Source organism: Rana temporaria (genome assembly GCF_905171775.1).
Source record: "Rana temporaria chromosome 9 unlocalized genomic scaffold, aRanTem1.1 chr9f, whole genome shotgun sequence".
NCBI lineage: Eukaryota > Metazoa > Chordata > Amphibia > Anura > Ranidae > Rana > Rana temporaria.
The window spans coordinates 427,135-450,754 of NW_024404482.1; the positions used below are offsets into that span (position 1 = coordinate 427,135).

Genomic DNA, 23,620 nt, shown 5'->3' on the forward strand with positions numbered 1-23,620 from the left:
GACTGGGAGAGGCTTTTATGTGATCACACCCACTTCCTGCGGGTCATGTGACTGGATGTGATCCAATAATAAAGAGGTGAAGTACAAATCTCAAAAAACAAAAAAAATAAAAAAAAATAAAAAAAGTTTTGACTCCTCAATGTTCCGACAATCTAAATTTAGTAGGAGCATGTGCTTTGTTTGCCGACTCCAGGTACCCAAAATTTCCTCCGACTCCTCGACGCCGACTCCACAGCCCTGACACTCACTATACTGATTCTATGGAGAAACAGCCTCACCCTAAAACCAGGGATACAGAGCACCATCCCCTCTTCCCATCTCCATGACATTAGGGGGATGTGGCTTTATAGCTCACAAAAGTGAGCGCACAGGAGTCACGTTGTCTCCGGCATGCTGAGAACAGAGCAGAGTACACAGAAAAACAAGTCTGCCCCGGACCACTTTGTTGCCAAATGACCGGGCCACTTTATGCGATTCGGCACTGCGTCGCTTTAACTGACAATTGCGCAGTTGTGTGACGTGGCTTCCAAACAAAATTGACGTCCTTTTTACCCCACAAATAGAGCTTTCTTTTGGTGGTATTTGATCACCACTGCGGTTTTTATTTTTTTGCGCCAACAAAAGTAGAGCGGAAAAAAAAAAAAAAAAAAAAGCAATATTTTTTTTGCTCCAATAAATATCCCCAAAAAGTATATTAAAAAAAAAAAAAAAAAAATATCCCTCACTTTAGGCTGATACACATTCTTCTACATTTTTTTTTCTTACCAAGATAAATTTCTCCAGAATATTGGCTGTCTGTTCTGCAGCTTCGCCCAGCTCTTGACTTAATTTTCCATTTTCCTCTTCCAAAGTTTTGGTTTTTACCAGCAGTGACTGAAGGTTATCGGTTGGCTCCATACTGGAGGGCAAAAAAGTCAAAGTCATTAACCACTTGCCCACCGCGCCTATTCTGGCACTTCTCTCCTTCATGTAAAAAAATCAAAAAATTTTTGCTAGAAAATTAATCAGAACCCCCAAACATTATATATATTTTTTTAGCAGACATCCTAGGGAATAAAATGGCAGTCATTGCAATACTTTTTGTCACACCGTATTTGCGCAGCGGTCTTACAAGCGCACTTTTTTTTGGAAAAAAAAAAAACACTTTTTGAATAAAAAAAAAATAAAATAATAATTGTTGCCCAATTTTATATATTGTGAAAGATAATGTTACGCAGAGTAAAATGATACCCAACATGACACGCTTGAAAAATTGCGCCCGTTCGTGGCATGGCGTCAAACTTTTACCCTTAAAAATCTCGATAGGTGACGTTTAAAAAAATACTACAGGTTGCATTTTTTGAGCTACAGAGTGGGTCTAGGGGTAGAATTATTGCTCTCGCTCTAACGATCGCGGCGATACCTCACTTGTGTGGTTTGAACACCGTTTTCATATGCGGGCGCTACTCGCGTATGCGTTTGCTTCTGTGCGTGAGCTCGTCGGGACGGGGCGTTTTTAAAAAAAAAATTTTTTTTTTTGTTTTATTTTTATAATTTTTTTTACACTGAAATAAAAAATAAAAAAATAAAAATGTATCACTTTTATTCCTATTACAAGGAATGTAAACATCCCTTGTAATAGAAAAAAGCATGACAGGTCCTCTTAAATATGAGATCTGGGGTCAAAAAGACGCCACATCTCATATTTAGGCTTAAATGCAAAAAAAAGAAAAAAAAAATTTAACTGTCATTTTTTCAAATGACAAAAAAAAAAATGTTGCTTTAAGACGCTGGGCGGGACTGACGTTTTGACGTCACCGTCACTTCCCCTCAGTCGCATCCCCACACAGGTGCCGACCGGACCCGATCGCCTCCGGTAAGCGGCGGAGGGCCCGCGAGGGGGGCCCCTCTCCCGCCACCGATAACGGCGATCTCGCGGCGAATCCACCGCGGAGACCGCCGTTATCGTTTACAGGACCGTTGGCACTAAAGATGGATACCTCGGTTGTGGCAGCAGCTGTTGCCGTTACCGAGATATCCATCTTTAAAAACAGGACGTCTTTTGACTATGGGCCAGGGGGCAAGTGGTTAAAGGGGAAATCCAGGGATGGATATTTTATTCAGAGTTACAATTAGGGCAGCAACTAACGATTAATCGGTTAATAAACCTTAAAAAAAAAAAAAAAAAAAACACGTCATTTTGCTGCGATTTGTATTTCTACATTTCTTCTGGGCCAATTTGTTGTTGGGGCGGATTAAAGAAAAACAAAAATTGCTGTAAGAAAACCCATTACATGCTTTTCTGCAGCTTCTCCTTGGAAGAATATTGAACAAAAAAAAACTAAATAGCACAGTTAAAAAGTCCTTGGCCCTTTCCGAATACATAGCAGCTGAAAAAAATAAAATCATGAATGTGAACGTGTCCCAAAGGGAAACGATGTAAATGAACTGTAGTGCGTTTCTACAAAAAGATGAGATGTGTAACGGTCAGGGGTTAACACCGTTCACGATCTTCCATTCCACCAACCACGACCGCTTATCCGACAATCCAGCAGGCACGACCCATTCCATTTCCCAGAATAACGAGACATATAGCTCTGTTTCTGGTTCCAAAATGAATGAATCTTAATGGTAAAACTCAAGTTTTTAAACAGTTTCACAACCAAAAAGCATGTTACAGGGACAATGAAACTCTCCACCCCCAACATCACACAATGGGGGCTTTAATACACATTCAGATGGGCCAATTACTAATTATCCAGACGGTCTGGCTCTGCGATAAGTGATCCCCACCTGTTAGGCTGCTTTCACATTGCAGCGTGGAGCCGCGGTGACGGTATAGCCGCACTATTTGTAGCGCGGCTATACCGTCGTGTTTACCGCGATAGTCGGGCGATAGCGGTGAGGTTTTAACCCCCGCTAGCGGCCAAAAAAGGCGTTGCGGGCGGTATTACTGCGCCTTCCCATTGATTTCAATGGGAAGGCGCGGTATAGGAGCGGTGAACACACCGCTCCTATACCGCGGTAAAGATGCGGCTAGCAGGACTTTTGGTGCGCTCCTGCTAGCGCACCGCTTCAGTGTGAAAGCCTTCGGGCTTTCACATTGAACACTGCAGGGCATGATTTTCATGCGGTATAGCAGCGTTATTTTTAGCACTGTACCGCATGAAAAACGCCCCAATGTGAAAGGGGCCTTACACAAAACACATTCCTTTACTAAACCTAATTGACATGCTAATTCACTATACCTGAGAAGTCAGACATCTGACCGTTCAGACTGCCAACACATAACCATCATCAATAGACTTTTCACACAAAACAGTCATTAGCATACACAATGAAATGGTCTGTAGAAGCAGACCTAATTAGCACAATGGACACAGAATGCAATCACAGCAAGACACTTAAACATCCCACAATAGGAAGGCTTAATTAGCATCTCAACAGTCTGAGATATTCTTATTGACCTGTTGGGGGGGTCAGAATAAGCAACCTGTAATATTCCAAGATCCTGCAATACATAAATCATTAATGTCCCATCTCATGTAATCTGAGATATCAGTTCTCACTCATCCTATGCCCAAAAGGGACATAGGATGACCCTAGCCCCAAGAGTCATTAGTGAAGCTGGCACAGGAGTACCCCCCATCCTTCAAAAGTCTGTGTGTCACGGGCCATTCCGTTACAAGATGTTTAGTAACATAATGGGGTTAAAAATTATATATATAAAAAATACAAAAGCAAATAATCGCTACTGTAAGAGCCGGTTCACACTGGGGCGACTCAGCCGCCTGACAAGTCGCGGTCCACAGTAGTCAATGGAACCGTTCTAATAGGAGTGACGCAAGTCGCTCCGACTTACAAAAAGGTTCCTGTACGACTTGCATTGACTTCAATACTGAAGTCATTTTGCAAGTTGCCTCTCAAGTCGCCTTGCCGAGTCGCCCCCAAAGTCGTGCCGCCTGTGTGTGAACCGGCTCTAAGGGGGTTCATTTTTTACTGTGGGACAGTGAAATATTTACAGTAGCAATCATTTGCTATTTTTGTACTATAAAAGGGATAATTTTAGTTTTTTTTAACCCCATTATGTTACTGGCCGATCAATCACTTATGAAAATGGTAACCGATTTCATAAATCGATGAGTTGTTTCAGCCCTAGTTACAATGTTCCAGCTTGAACCAACCATGTATAATAATAATAATAATAAGATAAAAAAATAATAGTGTTATACATGGTTGGTCCAAGATGGAACACTGCAACTCCGATAGATATATCTCTCTATTCCTTAAGAAAAATTTGTACCCAAACTTTTAGATGGTCATTATGCGATTAATAATGTTCTATGCCCAATAGCTGTCCTTATCGGTAATACTTCAGGTAAATAAAATTCTGCAAACAACCGTGCCGATTTAAGAGATATTTATTTTACCTACAGTTAAGCCTTATTATAGACTCACCTGTAGGTAAAAAAAAAAACAAAAAGAAAAAAAAACACAAAAGTGGTGTATACAACTATAAGAACCATGCACTGCCAAAAAACAACATTTTTCAGCATCCGACGGTGGGTGCGTCGGTAAAGCTTTACCGCCAATTTCACGGCTATATTCGGCCACTGGCGGGGCTCTTTTACCCCCCTGCTAGCGGCTGACAAAAGGGTTAAAACAACCGCAAAGCGTTACTGCAGCAGTGGTATAGCCACGGTGCCCATTAAATTCAATGGGCAGGAGTGGTACACACACACACACCGCTCCAAAGATGCTGCTAGCAGGACTTTTACAGTCCTGCTAGCGCACCGCTCCAGTGTGAAAGCCCTCAGGGAGCTTGTGCCAACGCGACAGAATTTCTCTGTAACACTCGTGTGGAATTGAGCATACGGAACCGCCTCGAAGGAGGCCACCATCAGACCCAGAACCCGCATGTAAAAGCGAAGCGACGACCACTTCTGGGTCGCCAACCGCCGCTTGCAGTGTCTGTAGTTTCTCCGTGGGAAGGAAAACTCTTGTCTCCGAGGAATCCAGGACCAACCCCAGGTATTCCAGGCGCTGAGATGGTACCAACACTGACTTCCGGATTTAGCAGCCAACCGAATTCCCGGAGGGTCTGGCAGGTGATAGACACATCCCCCTCTAACTCTGAGCTTGAAGAAGCTCTCAGGAGAAGGTCGCCCGGGAATCCTACAATAGCAATCCCGCGCTGCCTCAGCAGGGCCAGAATCGGAGCGAGCACCTTGGTGAAAACTAGGGTTGTCCCGATACTTTTTTTAAATGTGCCCTCCACATATTCCAGCCGTGCCCTCCACATATTCCAGCCGTGCCCTCCACATATTCCAGCCGTGCCCTCCACATATTCCAGCCGTGCCCTCCACATATTCCAGCCGTGCCCTCCACATATTCCAGCCGTGCCCTCCACATATTCCAGCCGTGCCCTCCACATATTCCAGCCGTGCCCTCCACATATTCCAGCCGCCGTTAATCAGCGTGCGGGGAACAGCTTTCGTTTGAATAGCTGTATCCCCGCCGCGTATAGACACTCCCTCTTGCGCGGGATTGGACAGATCATCCGTCCAATCCCGCGCTAAGGGGGAGTGTCTATACGCGGCGGGGATACAGCTATTCAAACGAAAGCTGTTCCCCGCACGCTGATTAACGTCGGCGACGGCAAGTATTCTATTTTAGTATCCGGGGTATTTGCGGGAGTACGAGTACTCCCGCAAATACTCGGTATCGGTCCCGATATCGCTATGGGGACAACCCTAGTGAAAACCCTTGGTGCCGAAGCCAGCCCGAAAGTGGTCCTCCCCGACCGCAATGCGCAGAAATCTCTGGTGCTTTGCGCATATGGGGATATGCAAGTATGTCCCCGCACACACGGCAGCAAAAAAAAAACAAAAAAAAAAAAAAAACACACATTGTTTAAGCACCCCCGATAAACACAGTCCCAAGCCCTAAGGTCAATTGCTGCTGTGTCTGTCCATGAACAAGAGAAAAAAAAAAAAAAAAAAAAAAACAACACCCCACAAAGTTTGGCGTTGACCCAATGAGAATTGCAGATTCTTACCTGGCCAGTACAGGAAGGGTCCCTCCATGAGCTTCTAGCAACATCACCTGCAGATCTTGTACCTGTAAAGAGTAAAATCGGATGCATGTAGGTGGCATGAAGCAAAACTGGATCATCACACGTTTATTACCCTCGCATTCATTTTACCTGCTGCTTCAGGTGCTGAATTTCCGCAGCCAGTGGATCTGTGTTGACGATCGGCTTATTCTTTATCTTTCTGGCTCGGTCGGCATAGCGCAGGGTATTAAGTGTCTCCTCCATGTTTGAATCGGCGGGACTAACACACGCTATCATCAGTGTGTGACTGTTACCCCCAAGGGAATCTGAAGAAAAAAAAAAATATTTTAGTGTGTGCGAATCCTTGAAGTGGGACTCCAGCAAAACTCATCCAAATGCAGATCTGAATTACGTGTGTGCGATTCGATTAACCCCTCCCACCCACCAGCGACTCCCCTCCCACCCACCAGCGACCGTGCCGAGCCCTCCCGCGACCGCGCCCAGCAACTCCACCCAACCCGCTGCCAGGGGGACTCCACTCTTCTCACCCCGCCAGGAACTTAGAAACTTTCTAATACCTATGGTGAACACAGAGCATTAACCACTTCCTTACTGGGCACATATACCCCTTCCTGACCAGGTGAAATTTCAGCTTCCGGCACTGCGTCGCTTTAACTGACAATTGCGCGGTCATGCGACGTGGCTCCCAAACAAAATTGACGTCCTTTTTCCCCCACAAATAGAGCTTTATTTTGGTGGTATTTGATCACCTCTGCGGTTTTTATTTTTTGCGCTATAAACAAAAATAGAGCGACAATTTTGAAAAAAAAAAAAACAATATTTTTTACTTGTTACTATAATAAATTGCCCAATTTTTTTTAAAGAAATAATTTCTCAGTCTAGGCGATACGTATTCTACATTTTTTTTTTTTTTTTAACAAAATCGCAAGAAGCGTCTGGTTTGCGCAAAAGTTATTGCGCTTACAAAATAGGGGACAGAATTATTTTTTTTTTATTTATTTTTTTTACTACTAATGGCGGCGATCAGCATTTTTTTTTCGTGACTGCGACATTATGGCGGAGACATCGGACACTTTTGACACATTTTTGGCGCCATTCACATTTATACAGTGATCAGTGCAATAAATATGCACTAATTACTGTATAAATGTGACTGGCATTGAAGGGGTTAACACTAGGGGGTGAGGAAGGGGTTAATGTGTACCCTGAATTGTGTTCTAACTGTGGGGGAAGGGGGGTGACTGTGGGGGAAGGGGGGTGACTGGGGGAGGTGACCGATGCTGTGTCCCTATGTACAAGGGACACAGATCCGTCTCCTCTCTCCCCTGACAGGACGTGGAGCTCTGTGTTTACACACAGAGCTCCACGTCTTGTCCCTGTAGCCGCCGATCGCGAGTCCCTGGAGGACATCGCGGCCGCCAGGCACTCGCATCGGCATCTCAGCGATGCGGCGAGCGCGCGCCTCCGCCGGACGCACGCGCCGCAGGCCGTAAAAACACGGCCTCCCAGAGATGTAGAGCCACCCTGCGGCCGTACAAAGTCGTACGGCCGTCGGGAAGTGGTTAAAGAGCGGGGCGGGCGAACCCGTTGGTGAGGTCAACCTGCCGAATCACTGTGGTGAGGTGGGAGCAGAGCCACCAAGTCTTTGCCGAAAGTAGGGCTACGCCAGAAACAGAATGAGTTTGAAGGTCTTTAGTAAGGCCATACAATGCCTGTAGCTATAAAATGGTCAAAGTGACCTTGATTTGATATTCCGCTTACTGGTATACAAGTACATGAATTTCCATATAAGACCGGCAAGTCACTATTAGCAGCATACAGATACTACAAATAGGAATTCTGAGCATGACCACCAGTTACACAATATATTGTGTTTCATACAGAAGGAAGTGACGACTCTGAATTTATTTTGTTGCGCAGCAACACACAGGCTCTCCAGAGAACGCATTTTAATTAACCACTTAAGGACCGGACCAATATGCTGCCTAAAGACCCAAGGTGTTTTTACAGTTCGGGACTGCATCGCTTTAACAGACAATTGCGTGGTCGTGCGGCGTGGCTCCCAAACAAAATTGGCGTTCTTTTTTCCCCACAAAGAGAGCTTTCTTTTGGTGGTATTTGATCACATCTGTGGTTTTTAGTTTTTGCGCTATAAACAAAAATAGAGCGTAATTTTGAAAAAAAATCAATATTTTTTACTTTTTGCTATAATAAATATCCCCCAAAAACATAACATTTTTTTCCTCTCAGTTTAGGCCAATACGTATTCTTCTACCTATTTTTGGTAAGAAAAAAAAAAAAAAAACGCAATAGGGGATAGTTTTATTGCATTTTTATTTTTTTTACTACCAATGGCGGCGATCAGCGATTTTTTTCATGACTGCGACATTATGGCGGACACTTCGGACAATTTTGACACATTTTTGGGACCATTGTCATTTTCACAGCAAAAAAAGGGATTTTTAATACAGCTTACCTGTAAAATCTTTTTCTTGGAGTACATCACGGGACACAGAGCGGCATATTCATTACTATATGGGTTATATGGAGTACCTTCAGGTGTTGACACTGGCAATCTTCAAACAGGAAATGCCCCTCCCTATATAACCCCCTCCCATAGGAGGAGTACCTCAGTTTTGTAGCAAGCAGTATGCCTCCCAAAATGGTCCCCAAAAAAGAGGGGTGGGAGCTCTGTGTCCCGTGATGTACTCCAAGAAAAGGATTTTACAGGTAAGCTGTATTAAAAATCTCTTTCTTTATCGTACATCACGGGACACAGAGCGGCATTCATTACTATATGGGATGTCCCAAAGCAATGCTCACAATGAGGGGAGGGAGAACATCTCCAAGACAAAGGATTTAATTTAGAGAAATACTCAAATCATAATAAATCCAACTTAGTTGAGAAAAATAATCTTAAATTTTAAATTTAACTCAAAAAAGAGGAGCCCCCGGAATCCGAGGGTCTCAAACTGCAGCCCGCAGCACTGCCTGCCCGAAGGCAGTATCAGTATTCCTTCTTACGTCCAACTTGTAGAATTTTGTAAACGTGTGGACAGAAGACCAGGTTGCCGCCTTGCAAACTTGAGCCATAGAGATCTGGTGGTGTGCTGCCCAGGAGGCGCCCATGGCCCTAGTAGAATGAGCCTTTAATGATACTGGAGGAGGCAACCCTTTCAAGCCGTAGGCCTGAGTGATTAATTGCTTAATCCACCTAGAAATGGTGGACTTTGCAGCTGCCTGCCCCTTCTTGGGCCCATCCGGTAATATGAACAGCACATCTGTTTTCCGGATCTTCTTTGTAGCTTTAAGATAGGCCTTCATGGCCCTGACAATATCCAAGGTATGCAGCAACCCTTCCTTTCTGGAAGTAGGTTTAGGGAAGAAGGATGGTAATACCAAATCCTGGTTCAAATGAAAACTGGATACAACCTTCGGTAGGAAGGAAGGATGAGGGCGGAGAACGACCCTGTCCTTATGAAAAACAAGATATGGTTCCTTACAGGATAAGGCCGCTAGCTCCGAAACTCTTCTTGCGGAAACTATGGCAACCAAAAATACTAACTTCCTTGTCAGTAAAACCAAAGGAATTTCAGCCAACGGCTCAAACGGTTGTTTCTGTAAACTTGACAGAACAAGGTTTAAATCCCACGGGCAAAGCGGGGATTTAACTGGAGGTTTAATACGTAAGACCCCTTGAAGGAAGGTCTTAACCAGCGAGTGGGTGGCCAGCGGCCGCTGAAACCACACTGACAGAGCAGAAATCTGTCCTTTGATTGTGCTTAATGCCAATCCTTTATCCACTCCTAGCTGGAGAAAACTTAAAACTCTATCAATGGTGAATTTGCGAGAAAGCCATCGCTTGGACTCACACCAGCCTACATAGGCCTTCCAGACCCTGTAATAAATCACCCTAGAGACCGGTTTCCTGGCTCTGATTAGGGTAGAGATTACTTTCTGAGACAGACCTCTACCCCTGAGAATCAGGGATTCAGCTTCCAGGCCGTCAAATTTAGATGCCGTAAGGCAGGGTGGAGGATCGGACCTTGCGATAGCAGGTCTGGCCGTAGAGGAAGAGTCCAAGGGTCTCCCACTACCATCTTTAGGATTAGTGAATACCATGCCCTTCTGGGCCATGCTGGAGCTACCAGGATGACTGGTATGTGCTCCACCCTGATCCTGCGCAGCAGGCGGGGTAGTAACTGGAGCGGGGGAAATACATAAAGTAGTCTGAACTGATGCCAAGGGCAAACCAGCGCATCGGTTCCGCAGGCCATCGGATCCCTTGAGCGGGATATGAACCTGTCTAGTTTCTTGTTGAGTCTTGATGCCATGACGTCCACGTCCGGCACTCCCCATCTCTGGCAGAGTGTCTGAAAGACCTGTGGATGTAGAGACCATTCCCCCGGCAACAGAGTCTGGCGACTTAAAAAGTCCGCCTGAAGGTTGTCCACTCCTGGAATGAATATCGCCGATATGCAGGGCACATGAGCTTCTGCCCATAGGAGAATCAAGCTCACCTCTCTCTGAGCGGCTTGACTCTTGGTTCCCCCTTGGTGATTTATGTATGCCACTGCTGTGGCATTGTCCGATTGAATTCTCACCGGGAACCCCTGCAACTTGGACGTCCAAGCCCTGAGGGCTAGTCGAGCTGCTCTGAGCTCCAAGATGTTGATGGGCAATTGCTTCTCTAGCTTTGCCCAAGTGCCTTGGCGAGTGCAACCATCCAAAATTGCTCCCCAGCCTGTTAGGCTGGCGTCTGTGGTTACTATCTTCCAAGCCACTGGGCTGAAAGACTTCCCCTTCAGTAGATTCTGAGGGTCTAACCACCAACACAGACTTTGTCGGACTCTTGATGAGAGCGGCAAAGGGATATCTAAGGCCTGTGGCCTCCTGCTCCAGGCTGACAGGATGGCTGCCTGGAGGATGCGAGTGTGGCTCTGGGCGTACGGTACCGCCTCGAATGTGGCCACCATCTTGCCTAGTAACCGCATACATAGGCGAACAGTTGGTTCCTTCTTGCTTAGAACCAGTAGAATTAATTCCTTGATGGCTTTGACTTTTATCAGAGGCAGAAACACCCTCTGTTGTTCTGTGTCTAATCTCATGCCGAGATATTCCAACTGCCTTGTGGGCTGGAATGCTGATTTTTCTCGATTTAGGACCCAGCCGAACCTCTCGAGGTACTGAACTGTGAGGGCCACTGCTTGTTTCAAGCCAGGAGACGAGTGATCTATGACTAGGAGGTCGTCCAGGTATGCTAGGATTGTGACCCCTTGAATCCTTAGATTGGCTAGGATTGGAGCTAGGACCTTCGTGAACACCCGGGGGGCCGTAGCCAACCCGAAGGGAAGCGCCATGAATTGGAAATGACGTAGAGCCACCGAGAAGCGTAGAAATCTTTGATGTGGCTGGTAAACTGGAACATGAAGGTAAGCATCCTTTATGTCTATGGATGCCATAAAATCGTCCTTCTGAAGTGCGGCAACTGCTGACCGCACGGATTCCATCCGAAATGAGCGGACCTTTAGGTATGCATTTACCATTTTTAAGTCCAAAATTGGCCTGACATCGCCGTTGGGCTTTGGGATAATGAATAGGTTGGAGTAGAAACCTAGCCCCTGTTCTTGGACTGGTACCTCTACTATTACCTCCTGAGAGAGTAGATGATTCAATGCCGCTATTAATGCGGCTCCCTTCTTCGGATCGTTTGGTACTCTTGACTCCTGAAAATGAGGAGGAGGAAACTTTAGGAAGTCTAGTTTGTAGCCTGTAGCCACGGAGGACCGTACCCATTTGTCGGGAATGCTGGCCTCCCAAACCTCTGTAAAGAGACGCAGTCTTCCCCCCACCTTCGAGGGTGGGGGCGCCCCTTCATAAGGCCGGCTTGGGGGCTGGCTTTGCTGGCTTGCGAAACCACTGCTTCTTGCCTGCGCCGGCCTGTCCCTGCGACTTGTTAAAATTTGCTTTCGCAGGAGGCCGTCGATACTGTTTGGTATTGGAAGGCCCCTGCCCAGGGGAGTACTGTCGTTTAAACGCAGGCCCCCGAAACTTCCTCTTGGTGGGCAAAAGAGTACTTTTTCCGCTTGAAATGGTCTGGATGTATTTGTCCAGGTCTTCTCCGAAGAGTCGTCCTCCATGGAAGGGAAACCCTACCAGGAGCTTCTTGCATGGGGGCTCTGCCTCCCAGCTCTTTAACCATAAGAGTCTTCTCATATGGATAAGGGATAATGATAGGCGTGACGCTTGCTGGATCGAATCCTTAATCGCATCTACCGTAAATCGTATGGCCCTAGGGACGTCCGAAAATTCTTCTGCCTGCTGGGCAGGAATAAGTTTAAGCATCTGCTTAGCTTGATCCGATAATGCTTGCGCAACCCCAATTGCAGCCACAGCTGGCTGCACTACTGCCCTTGCAGTAGTGAAGGAGGTTTTCAGTAGCGTTTCCAAGCGTTTATCAACCGGATCCTTGAACACCTGTATGTTTTCTACAGGGCATGTTAAAGACTTGTTAACACATGAGATGGCTGCGTCTACAGCCGGGGCTGCCCATCTCTTGGAAAATTTCTCTTCCATAGGATATAAGGCAGAGAATCTCTTTGGTGGTACAAAGATTCTATCTGGCTTGGCCCAATCTTGGAACATAACTTCCTCTAGTAGAGGATGGATCGGAAAAACCGCATTGGTTTGAGGCGCTCTTAGTGAGCCTAAAGCTGAGACCGTTGATACTTGGAGATCTGGTACTGGCAAGTTGAACGTCCTATGGACCAAGTCTGTTAAAACTTGAACCCACCAGCTCTCCCCTTGGGAGGCTGCGCCAGACTCCTCCGTACCCGGATCCTCGATCCCTGAACCTACTTGGTCCTTGTCCAAGAGGTCTTCCCATTCCTCTGCGGAAGGGACCTCCTCGTCTGAGGGTTCACGCTCGGGCGACGGAGATCTATTCCGTTTTCTGCCCCGCATAGCCTTGGCTATCATTTTTTCCATTCTTTTTTCCATCTCCTTTAGAGAGGTGGACAGTACCTCGTCCGTGACCATCCTAGGGTTGGACTGACCCGTGCCAGCTCCAGCCCCAGATCCCGATGGTCTCACCAAGGCTCCTTCTGGGGAAAGTAGCGGTAAGACTTTGTCCGAGACCCCGGACCCTCTGGGGGAATCCCCACCTTTTGTACCCTCCGAACCAGATGCCATGGTACAATACCGAGGTACGCCCGCTACTTAATGGTGTTTTGGGAAAATAAATAGTTGTTGCCCACAAACCCTTTCTGGGGAAAAAAAATGCCTTTCCTTATTAATCTTGGCTTATTTTTTTTTTTTTTTTTTTTTTAAACCAAGAAAGAAAAACCATTCTGTCCCCCTTAGTAGTATTTGCCAATAAAAACTGCTGAAAAGAAAAAGAAAAAAGAAACCCTATCTTTAGGGTGAAAGACAGTCTGTTTGAAGACTGTAATACTTTTCTTTGGCCACTGTGTGTCCTCGGCGCCCCACTCTGCCGCTCCGGTCCTTCCTCTCTCAGTTCCAACACATCACTGAGCTGGGAACTCTTTTGGAAGGGCCGCCCCTTCCTTTTACCTACGGGCCCGCCCTTCCCCTTCAGAAAAACGGCGCGAAATTGCGCCCATATCACGGGGACGCGCGCGCGCGCCCGCCGCGGGGGGGGGGGGGGGGGGGGGGGGGGGGGGAGGCCCACACGAGGAGGTCAGAGGCTGATCCTGCCGTCCAGGCCAGGATCCACAGAGCGGCATTTATCTGTCTGCAGCAACCGCCTGGACCTCTCTGAGCAGGCTTGCAGGTAAGAGCATTCACTCCCTTTACATAAGAAACCTCAATAGATTCCCAGGGGCTTCTCTTAAAGAGAATTGTCACTATACACACAGGCCCTTTTCAATGCTACTAGCACCAGTTGCAATACTACCAGGGAGGTCACAATTATGGGGATTATACACATATATAGTCATCCTATCTTTAAGATATGTGACTCACCTTGCCAGATGCAGCGCATAAACCATAGGCATGTCCCACTGTGACCTTCCCCCAGACAAAACCTGCTGCGAACCAAGTTCCGCAAGTTTCCCCTTCACTTACCTGCTCCATGCCGCAGGACTTTGCACAGCAAGAGGTCCAATCTTCCCCCATCTCCGTGGGGCGTCTAGACCTTCAGGCCCTGGGTTCCTATGAAGGATCCACTGTCCTGGGCCCATATAGCACCCTGGCAACAGAAACATTAGGCCCCCAAAGGTTTCTAAGTTCTGGGCCCAGGGTCCAGCTCTCTGTGACAGAAAGCATTATGGGCTATACCCCAATGGTTTGGGGTCCGGTTACTGACCACTTTAGCACTGAGGCCTTTGGACAGAACCGGTTAGCCCACCTTAATCCCAAGGATGTGGAGGCAAGCTAAACCATGACCAACACCTAAGACACTGGCGTAAAAACTGAGGTACTCCTCCTATGGGAGGGGGTTATATAGGGAGGGGCATTTCCTGTTTGAAGATTGCCAGTGTCAACACCTGAAGGTACTCCATATAACCCATATAGTAATGAATATGCCGCTCTGTGTCCCGTGATGTACGATAAAGAAAATGCATTTAAATTGCATTGTTTATTGTGAAAATGACAGTTGCAGTTTGGGAGTTAACCACAGGGGGCGCTGTAACATTGAGTGTTCACTTACTGTGTTTACAACTGTAGGGGGGTGTGGCTGTAGGACTGACATCGATCGAGTCTCCCTAATAAAAGGGATCACTCGATCGATGCGCCGCCACAGTGAAGCACGGGGAAGCCGTATTTACATATGGCTCTCCCCGTTCTTCAGCTCCTGGGAGCGATCGCGACTAGAAACGAATAGCCGCGCCGTCGTCCCGGATCGCTCCCCGCGGGAACCCGACCGCCGCATGTCGCGGGGGTCCCGATCGGACCCCCGACCCACGGAAAGGCAGGGACGTACAGGTACGCCAATGTGCCTGTATGTGCCATTCTGCCGACGTATATGTACATGCGGCGGTCGGGAAGGGGTTAACTTTCACTAACGAACAAAGTTCAAATTCCACAGATGATACAAAATCCAACAGAGTAATTCAAAGTCTCATCTTAGACCTGTGCCATATTTCTCAGAGAATACATAGAGAATATATATATTCTGATCACTTCCAGACCAACATATATTCATACAGAGAATACATAGGGAAAATATTCTCTGAGTGACAAGGCTCACCTCCAAGTTTATATTCCCTATCCACTGAATAGCTGAGCAATTTGATTGGCCGTCTTTGAGCTACATCCTGTCTTTCAGAGTGACCGGTAATTGTCACTCTCAGTCGGAGTCACCAATTAGTATTAGGGAGCCAACTAGTATACATCCTCACATACCAATAATCTCCCTCTAATAAGTAATTAAATTACATGTGGCCTGAGTAATGGTTTGATGTGTAAAAACAGATTCATCCCGTCTTTTTGCCTATTGACAATCGACAAGTGTCTTTTGATGTGTAACATGTAATTACAGGTTTGAAATCTGGCCTGGTCAATTTTGGACTTCTAACACAATAATACGAAATTATATATATATATATATATATATATATATATATATATATATATATATATATATATTAGGGCTGTGCAAATTAACTTTTAATTAATCTTTAATTTTTTTGATCAATCAAAATCTTTTTGATCGATTCAAATTCTTTTGATTGGTACTCACCTCTCCGCCGGCTTCTGGGCCTTCAGGGAGTTCCGTCGGAGATCCAGTAACGTCACGGACAACGGCGGGGCTTGCCGTGTCCATCTGAAGGGCCCCTTTGCTGTGCCTTCATATCTGCATGCCGGCGGGACCTTCCTATCTGCCACACGCAAAGGCTGTTACACTTCCCTCTATCAACCTGGGATTCTACAGCCATCCACTGGGAGTTGTGATGGTTCCCTTCATGGGACATCTACATGCCGACGGACTGATGTTAACCTCTCCTCATCTGGATTCAGCAGTGGTATCGCTGTACACATTTTTATACCAGTATCATACTTAGCTACATGTTTTTATGACTGCTTTTGGTACCGTTTGGTATTACTCGCACCATTTTTACAGTTTATGTAGGTACATCGATTTTTATCTCCAAGAAGATCAGCTAAAAGTAGTTTGATCTGTATGTGCGTTATAATTAAACGAAATTAGTCGATTAAAAAAAAAAAAAAAAAACGATTAATCTAACAAAAAATTTTTGATCAGTGATAGATTATATATATATATATATAATATTATATAAACATTCCACATATATTACAACAGGAAAGACTATATTTCAGAATTTATCGTCATTTCTGCCCTCCCTATCAAAAAAAAAAGCTCACCTTGTAGAAGACGGGTCAGTTTTGAGTCTCTGTAGGGCACAAATCCGCCTCGCTTGGACTCGTCCCCCAAAGCGCTGATGACGTTTCCCAAACACAACAGGCCGCGGTTGATACTGATACCTGGGAGAGGGAGAAGAACACGTCAGTTGTCATGTTGAATATTATTAAAGGGGAGTTCCAGCCTTTTACTGTTTATTAGAAAGTCAGCAGCTACAAAAAGTGTAGCTGCCGACTTAAAGCGAAGGTTCACCCAAATAACAATTATATCAGACCAACTTCTTTATACTTCCAACATGTACAGTGCGCATTTTTTAATTTTTTTAGGCTGTACATACCTTCTAATCTATATTTGCAATCCAGGTACTTCTCCCCGCGGGAGTAGGCGTTTCTATGCCGAGGAGGCATGTCCTCAGGGAGGTCGCCCAGATGGATTGACGTTGTTTCAGAAAAAGTTCTCCCCGGCGGATAAGGCCTCGCCCCCCGTATTGCGTAGGCGTGTCACGTTTCCGAAAGAAGCCGAACATGCAGAGCTGCGAGTCGGCTCTATACGGCGCCTACGTACCGACTAGGAGCTGTGTAGAGCTGACTGGGCAGGCGCCGTATAGAGCTTCTTCATGTTCAGCTTATTTCGGGAAACGCCATGACTCGCCTACGCAATACGGAGGGCGGGGCCTTATCCGACAGGAAGAACTTTTTCTGAAACAACGTCAATCATCTGGGCGACCTCCCAGAGGACATGCCTCCTCAGCATAGAAACGCCTACTCCCGCGGGCAGAAGTACCCAGAAGCCGGATTGCAAATATAGATTATACGGCATGTACAGCCTAAAAAACAAAAATTGCGGACTGTACATGTTAGAAGTATAAAGTTGGTCTGATATAAATATTATTTGGGTGAAACTCCGCTTTAACACTTACCTGCTCCACGGTCCAGCAATGCGGCCGCCCGGAGCTGCGCTCAAGGAGTGGACAGGCGATCTGAGACCAGTCACGTGTCCCAGGAGATCGCCTAGCGCCTCCTCCTCTAGCCTTAGGCGGACCCTCCCTCTGGGTGAAGGAGTCGCCTAGGCGGTCCCTGGGTGGAAGTAGGACAGGAAGTCCCCCTCCTACCGAAGCCCCCCCCCCCCCCCCCCCCCCGCAATTTTATATACACACACACGTGGCATGTAAGGGGGTGAGGAGTGCTTAAAGTGGAAGTTGCACTTTTGGGTGGAACTCCGCTTTAATAATCCGACATTCACTGCAGCTAAACAGAGCTACCCCACCTACCTTTTTAGAGTCTATGGCAACATATCCTTAACTTTTACATGGTGCCCGTGTGACCAGCCACCGACGCCAGCCATGCGAGTGCTATAAAGTTCATAGTTGACAGACACCCCGACAACTGCAACAGTAATCACCAGAGGCATGCCATGATTGTAGCAGAAGCACAAGGCTCGGTTCACACATAAGCCGCATGCAGCTCATAGCGGAGGGTCCAGAACGTCTGAGTTCACTAGTTCAGGTACGATTACAGCTCTGATTTTGGGCTGAATTCAGACTTGAAACAGACCAAAAAAAAAAAAAAAAAAAAAGACGCAGCGGACCTGAGGGAGATATGTGAACCAGCCCCATAGAGAGGCGGCAAAAATCTACTGCTATTGTGAATTGTATGTGGGGATCCGGCGACCAATAGTGTGAGCCCAGCATCAAGCAGAGCTTTACCCAAAAAGGGAGGAGCATGTACATGGTTGTGATAGCAATTCACACAAACCCATGACCCCCCCCCCCGCAGTTGTTGGGACACATCACAGGTGACTACGAGACCAGTCACAAGGTGCAGCACCATTTCCTCCCTCCCCCCTTTACTTGCTATACTGGCAAATGTACCCAAAGCCCATTAAAGAATGGGTTCGGGTAAGGACAAAAATCACTGGCTCCCTGGACAGGCAAGTGTACTTTTTTTTTAATATATAAGTCAGCAGCTACAGAATTTGTAGCTGCCAACTTATTTTGTTGGGGAGTCTGAAGCTTTGAATTGGTGGGAGAAAAAAAGGGATTTTTAATACAGCTTACCTGTAAAATCCTTTTCTTGGAGTACATCACGGGACACAGAGCAGCATATTCATTACTATGTGGGTTATATGGAGTACCTTCAGGTGTTGACACTGGCAATCTCAAACAGGAAATGCCCCTCCCTATATAACCCCCTCCCATAGGAGGAGTACCTCAGTTTTGTAGCAAGCAGTATGCCTCCCAAAATGGTCCCCAAAAAGAGGGGTGGGAGCTCTGTGTCCCGTGATGTACTCCAAGAAAAGGATTTTACAGGTAAGCTGTATTAAAAATCCCTTTTTCTTTATCGTACATCACGGGACACAGAGCAGCATATTCATTACTATGTGGGATGTCCCAAAGCAATGCTCACAATGAGGGGAGGGAGAACATCTCCAAGACAAAAGGATTTAATTTAGAGAAATACTCAAATCATAATAAATCCAACTTAGTTGAGAAAAATAATCTTAAATTTTAAATTTAACTCAAAAAAGAGGAGCCCCCGGAATCCGAGGGTCTCAAACTGCAGCCTGCAGCACTGCCTGCCCAAAGGCAGTATCAGTATTCCTTCTTACGTCCAACTTGTAGAATTTTGTAAACGTGTGGACAGAAGACCAGGTTGCCGCCTTGCAAACTTGAGCCATAGAGATCTGGTGATGCGCTGCCCAGGAGGCGCCCATGGCCCTAGTAGAATGAGCCTTTAATGATACTGGAGGAGGCAACCCTTTCAAGCCGTAGGCCTGAGTGATTAATTGCTTAATCCACCTAGAAATGGTGGACTTTGCAGCTGCCTGCCCCTTCTTGGGCCCATCTGGTAATATGAACAGCACATCTGTTTTCCGGATCTTCTTTGTAGCTTTAAGATAGGCCTTCATGGCCCTGACGATATCCAAGGTATGCAGCAACCCTTCCTTTCTGGAAGTAGGTTTAGGGAAGAAGGATGGTAATACCAAATCCTGGTTCAAATGAAAACTGGATATGACCTTCGGTAGGAAGGAAGGATGAGGGCGGAGAACGACCCTGTCCTTGTGAAAAATAAGATATGGTTCCTTACAGGATAAGGCCGCCAGTTCCGATACTCTTCTTGCGGAAACTATGGCGACCAAAAATACTAACTTCCTTGTCAGTAAAACCAAAGGAATTTCAGCCAACGGCTCAAACGGTTGTTTCTGTAAACTTGACAGAACAAGGTTTAAATCCCACGGGCAAAGCGGGGATTTAACTGGAGGTTTAATACGCAAGACCCCTTGAAGGAAGGTCTTAACCAGCGAGTGGGTGGCCAGCGGCCGCTGAAACCACACTGACAGAGCAGAAATCTGCCCTTTGATTGTGCTTAATGCCAATCCTTTATCCACTCCTAGCTGGAGAAAACTTAAAACTCTATCAATGGTGAATTTGCGAGAAAGCCATCGCTTGGACTCACACCAGCCTACATAGGCCTTCCAGACCCTGTAATAAATCACCCTAGAGACCGGTTTCCTGGCTCTGATTAGGGTAGAGATTACTTTCTGAGACAGACCTCTACCCCTGAGAATCAGGGATTCAGCTTCCAGGCCGTCAAATTTAGATGCCGTAAGGCAGGGTGGAGGATCGGACCTTGCGATAGCAGGTCTGGCCGTAGAGGAAGAGTCCAAGGGTCTCCCACTACCATCCTTAAGATTAGTGAGTACCATGCCCTTCTGGGCCATGCTGGAGCTACCAGGATGACTGGTATGTGCTCCACCCGGATCCTGCGCAGCAGGCGGGGTAGTAACTGGAGCGGGGGAAACGCATAAAGAAGTTTGAACTGATGCCAAGGGCAAACCAGAGCATCGGTTCCGCAGGCCATCGGATCCCTTGAGCGGGACATGAACCTGTCTAGCTTCTTGTTGAGTCTCGATGCCATGATATCCACGTCCGGCACTCCCCATTTTTGGCAGAGTGCTTGAAAGGTTTGTGGATGCAGAGACCATTCCCCCGGCAATAGAGTCTGGCGGTTTAAGAAGTCCGCCTGAAAGTTGTCCACTCCGGGAATGAATATTGCCGATATGCAGGGCACATGAGCCTCTGCCCCTAGGAGAATCAAGCTCACTTCTCTCTGAGCGGCCTGACTCCTGGTTCCCCCTTGGTGATTTATGTATGCCACCGCCGTGGCATTGTCTGATTGAACTCTCACCGGGAACCCCTGCAATTTCGACGTCCAAGCCCTGAGGGCTAGTCGAACCGCTCTGAGCTCCAAGATGTTGATGGGAAAAAGCTTCTCTGGCCTTGCCCAAATACCTTGGCGAGTGGAACCATCCACAATCGCTCCCCAGCCCGTCAGGCTGGCGTCTGTGGTCACTATCTTCCAAGCCACTGGGTTGAAAGACTTTCCCTTCAGTAGATTCTGAGGGTCTAACCACCAACACAGACTTTGCCGGACTCTTGATGAGAGTGGCAACGGGATATCCAAGGCCTGTGGCCTTCTGCTCCATGCTGACAGGATGGCTGCCTGCAGGATGCGAGTGTGGCTCTGGGCGTATGGCACCGCCTCGAATGTAGCCCCCATCTTGCCTAGTAGTCTCATACATAGGCGAATAGTCGGTTCCTTCTTGCTTAGAACCAGTAGGAATAATTCCTTGATGGCTTTGACCTTCCTCAGAGGTAGGAACACCCTTTGTTGTTCTGTGTCTAATCTCATGCCGAGATATTCCAACTGCCTTGTGGGCTGGAATGCTGACTTTTCTCGATTTAGGACCCAGCCGAACCTCTCGAGGTATTGGACCGTGAGGGCCACTGCTCGCTCCAAGCCGGGAGACGAGTGGTCTATGACTAGGAGGTCGTCCAGGTATGCTAGGATCGTGACCCCTTGGATCCTTAGCTTGGCTAGGATTGGAGCTAGAACCTTCGTGAACACCCGGGGGGCCGTAGCCTCCATTAGGTTGGAGTAGAAACCCAGCCCCTGTTCCAGGACTGGTACTTCTACTATTACTCCCTGGGAAAGTAGATGATCTAGAGCCGATCTTAACGCGGCTCCTTTCTCCAGATCGTTTGGAATCCTCGACTCCTGGAAATGAGGAGGAGGAAACCTTAGGAACTCTAGCTTTTAGCCTGTGGCCACGGAAGACCGTACCCACTCGTCGGGAATGCTGGCTTCCCAAATCTCCGAAAAGAGTCGCAGCCTTCCCCCCACCTTCGTGGGTGGGGGCGCCCCTTCATGAGGTAGACTTGGGGGCTGGTTTTGCTGGCTTGCGAAACCACTGCCTCTTGCCTCTAACAGCCTGTCCTTCTGATCTGCTGTTGAAGCCGAAGTTTGCTCTTGCAGGAGGCCGTCGATACTGCTTGGCATTAGAGGGCCCCTGCCCAGGGGAGGACTGTCGTTTAAACGCAGGTCCCTGAACCTTCTTCTTAGTTGGCAAGAGTGTACTCTTGCCGCTTGAAATGGTCTGAATGTATTTATCTAGGTCCTCTCCGAAGAGCCGTCCTCCATGGAAGGGGAACCCTACCAGGAGCTTCTTGCATGGGGGCTCAGCCTCCCAGCTTTTCAACCATAAGAGTCTTCTCATATGGATAAGGGATAACGATAAACGTGACGCTTGCTGGATGGAATCCTTGATTGCGTCTACCGTAAAACATATGGCCTTAGGGACATCCGAAAACTCTTCTGCCTGCTCGGCAGGAATAAGTTCAAGCATTTGCTTAAATTGATCTGATAAAGCTTGAGCGACTCCAATCGCAGCCACGGCTGGCTGTACTACTGCCCCTGCAGAAGTGAAGGAGTTCTTAAGTAGTGCTTCCAAGCGCTTATCAACTGGATCTTTGAAAACCTGTACGTTCTCTACAGGGCATGTTAACGATTTGTTAACACATGAGATGGCTGCGTCTACTGCAGGAGAAGCCCATCTCTTGGAAAACTTTTCTTCCATAGGATATAAGACAGAAAATTTCTTAGGTGGTAAGAACACCTTGTCTGGTTTGTTCCACTCTTGGAACAAGACTCCCTCCAATAGAGGATGGATCGGAAACACAGCACTGCTTTGAGGCGCCCTCAGTGAGCCCAAAGCTGAAATCGTCGATACCTGGAGATCTGGTACAGGCAGGTTGAATGCCTTATGGACCAAGTCCGTCAAGCCTTGAATCCACCAGCTCTCCCTCAGGGAGACTGCCCCAGACTCCTCTGTATCCGGATCTTCGATCCCTGAACCTACTTGGTCTTTGTCCAAGAGGTCGTCCAATTCCCCAGAGGAAAGGACCTCCTCTTCCGAGGGTCCGCGCACGGGTGACGGAGATCTATTCCGCTTACTACCCCGCATAGCTGCGGCTATCATTTCTCCCATGCTTCTCCGCATCTCATTTAAAGAGGTGAGCAACACCTCCTCCGTGACCATCTTAGGGTTGGGTTGACTCGCGTCAGCTCCAGCCCCAGATCCCAATGGCCCAAAGGCTCCCTGTGGGGAAAGCAGCGGCATAGCTCTGTCCGAGACCTCAGACTCTGTGGGGGAATCCCCACCTTTTGTACCCTCTGGCTTGTTCTTTGATGCCATGGTACAATACCGAGGCACACCTGCTACTTATTGGTACCTGGGACTTATAAATAGTTAAATGCCCAAACACCTGTTTGGGGAATAAAAAATGTTTCCTCTACCCCAGATGACACTTTTTTTTTTTTTTTTTTTTTTCAATCTAGGCAAGAAAAAACATTCTATCCCCCTGAGTAGTATTGCCAAAGAAAAGACTATGAGATGGAAAAGAAAAAACAGCCTATTCCTAGGCTAAACCACAATCTTCTGAAGACTGTAGTATTCTTTCTGGCCACTGTGTGTCCTCAGCGCCCCGTGCTTCACTCCAGTCCTTCCTCCCTCAAGCCAAAGTATTGAATGAGCTGTGGCACTAAGGAAGGGCCGCCCCTTCCTTAAACCACTGACCCGCCCTTCCCCCTCAGCTAAAACGGTGCCAAATGCGCCTATAACACGTGCACGCGCACCGCGCGCGCCGACGGGGGGGGGGGGGGGTGGGGGGGAAGGGCCTCTCTGTTCCTGCAGCCGCAGGCCTGGAACACACGAGGAGGTCAGCGTTTTTTGCCTGCCTTGCAGGCATGAGGAAGAGGACTGGATAGAGCATCGCCTGGAGGCTTGCAGGTAAGCATAGCTCTCTGACACAACACATACATTTGTACACAAAAGGCCCCACTCACAGCTTTTCCAACACTACCAGGGAGGTCACTTTTTAT

At 47.2% G+C, this 23,620-nt stretch overlaps 1 protein-coding gene across 2 annotated transcripts in view; it reads right to left on the reverse strand.

The window, feature by feature from the left end:
• The window catches only part of KIF4A (kinesin family member 4A), an 82,370-nt gene that overhangs the window by 38,697 nt on the left and 20,053 nt on the right, over positions 1 to 23,620 (reverse strand). For both annotated transcript variants that reach the window (XR_005745017.1, XM_040334455.1), the window contains exons 8-11: positions 16,403 to 16,522; positions 6,185 to 6,360; positions 6,038 to 6,099; positions 766 to 898 (exon numbers count right to left, since the gene is read on the reverse strand). Coding sequence is in view for 1 of the 2 variants with exons in the window: in XM_040334455.1 (XP_040190389.1) it covers positions 766 to 898; positions 6,038 to 6,099; positions 6,185 to 6,360; positions 16,403 to 16,522 (491 nt within the window). In the remaining variant the exon portion in view is untranslated. The remainder of the gene's footprint in view (positions 1 to 765; positions 899 to 6,037; positions 6,100 to 6,184; positions 6,361 to 16,402; positions 16,523 to 23,620) is intronic.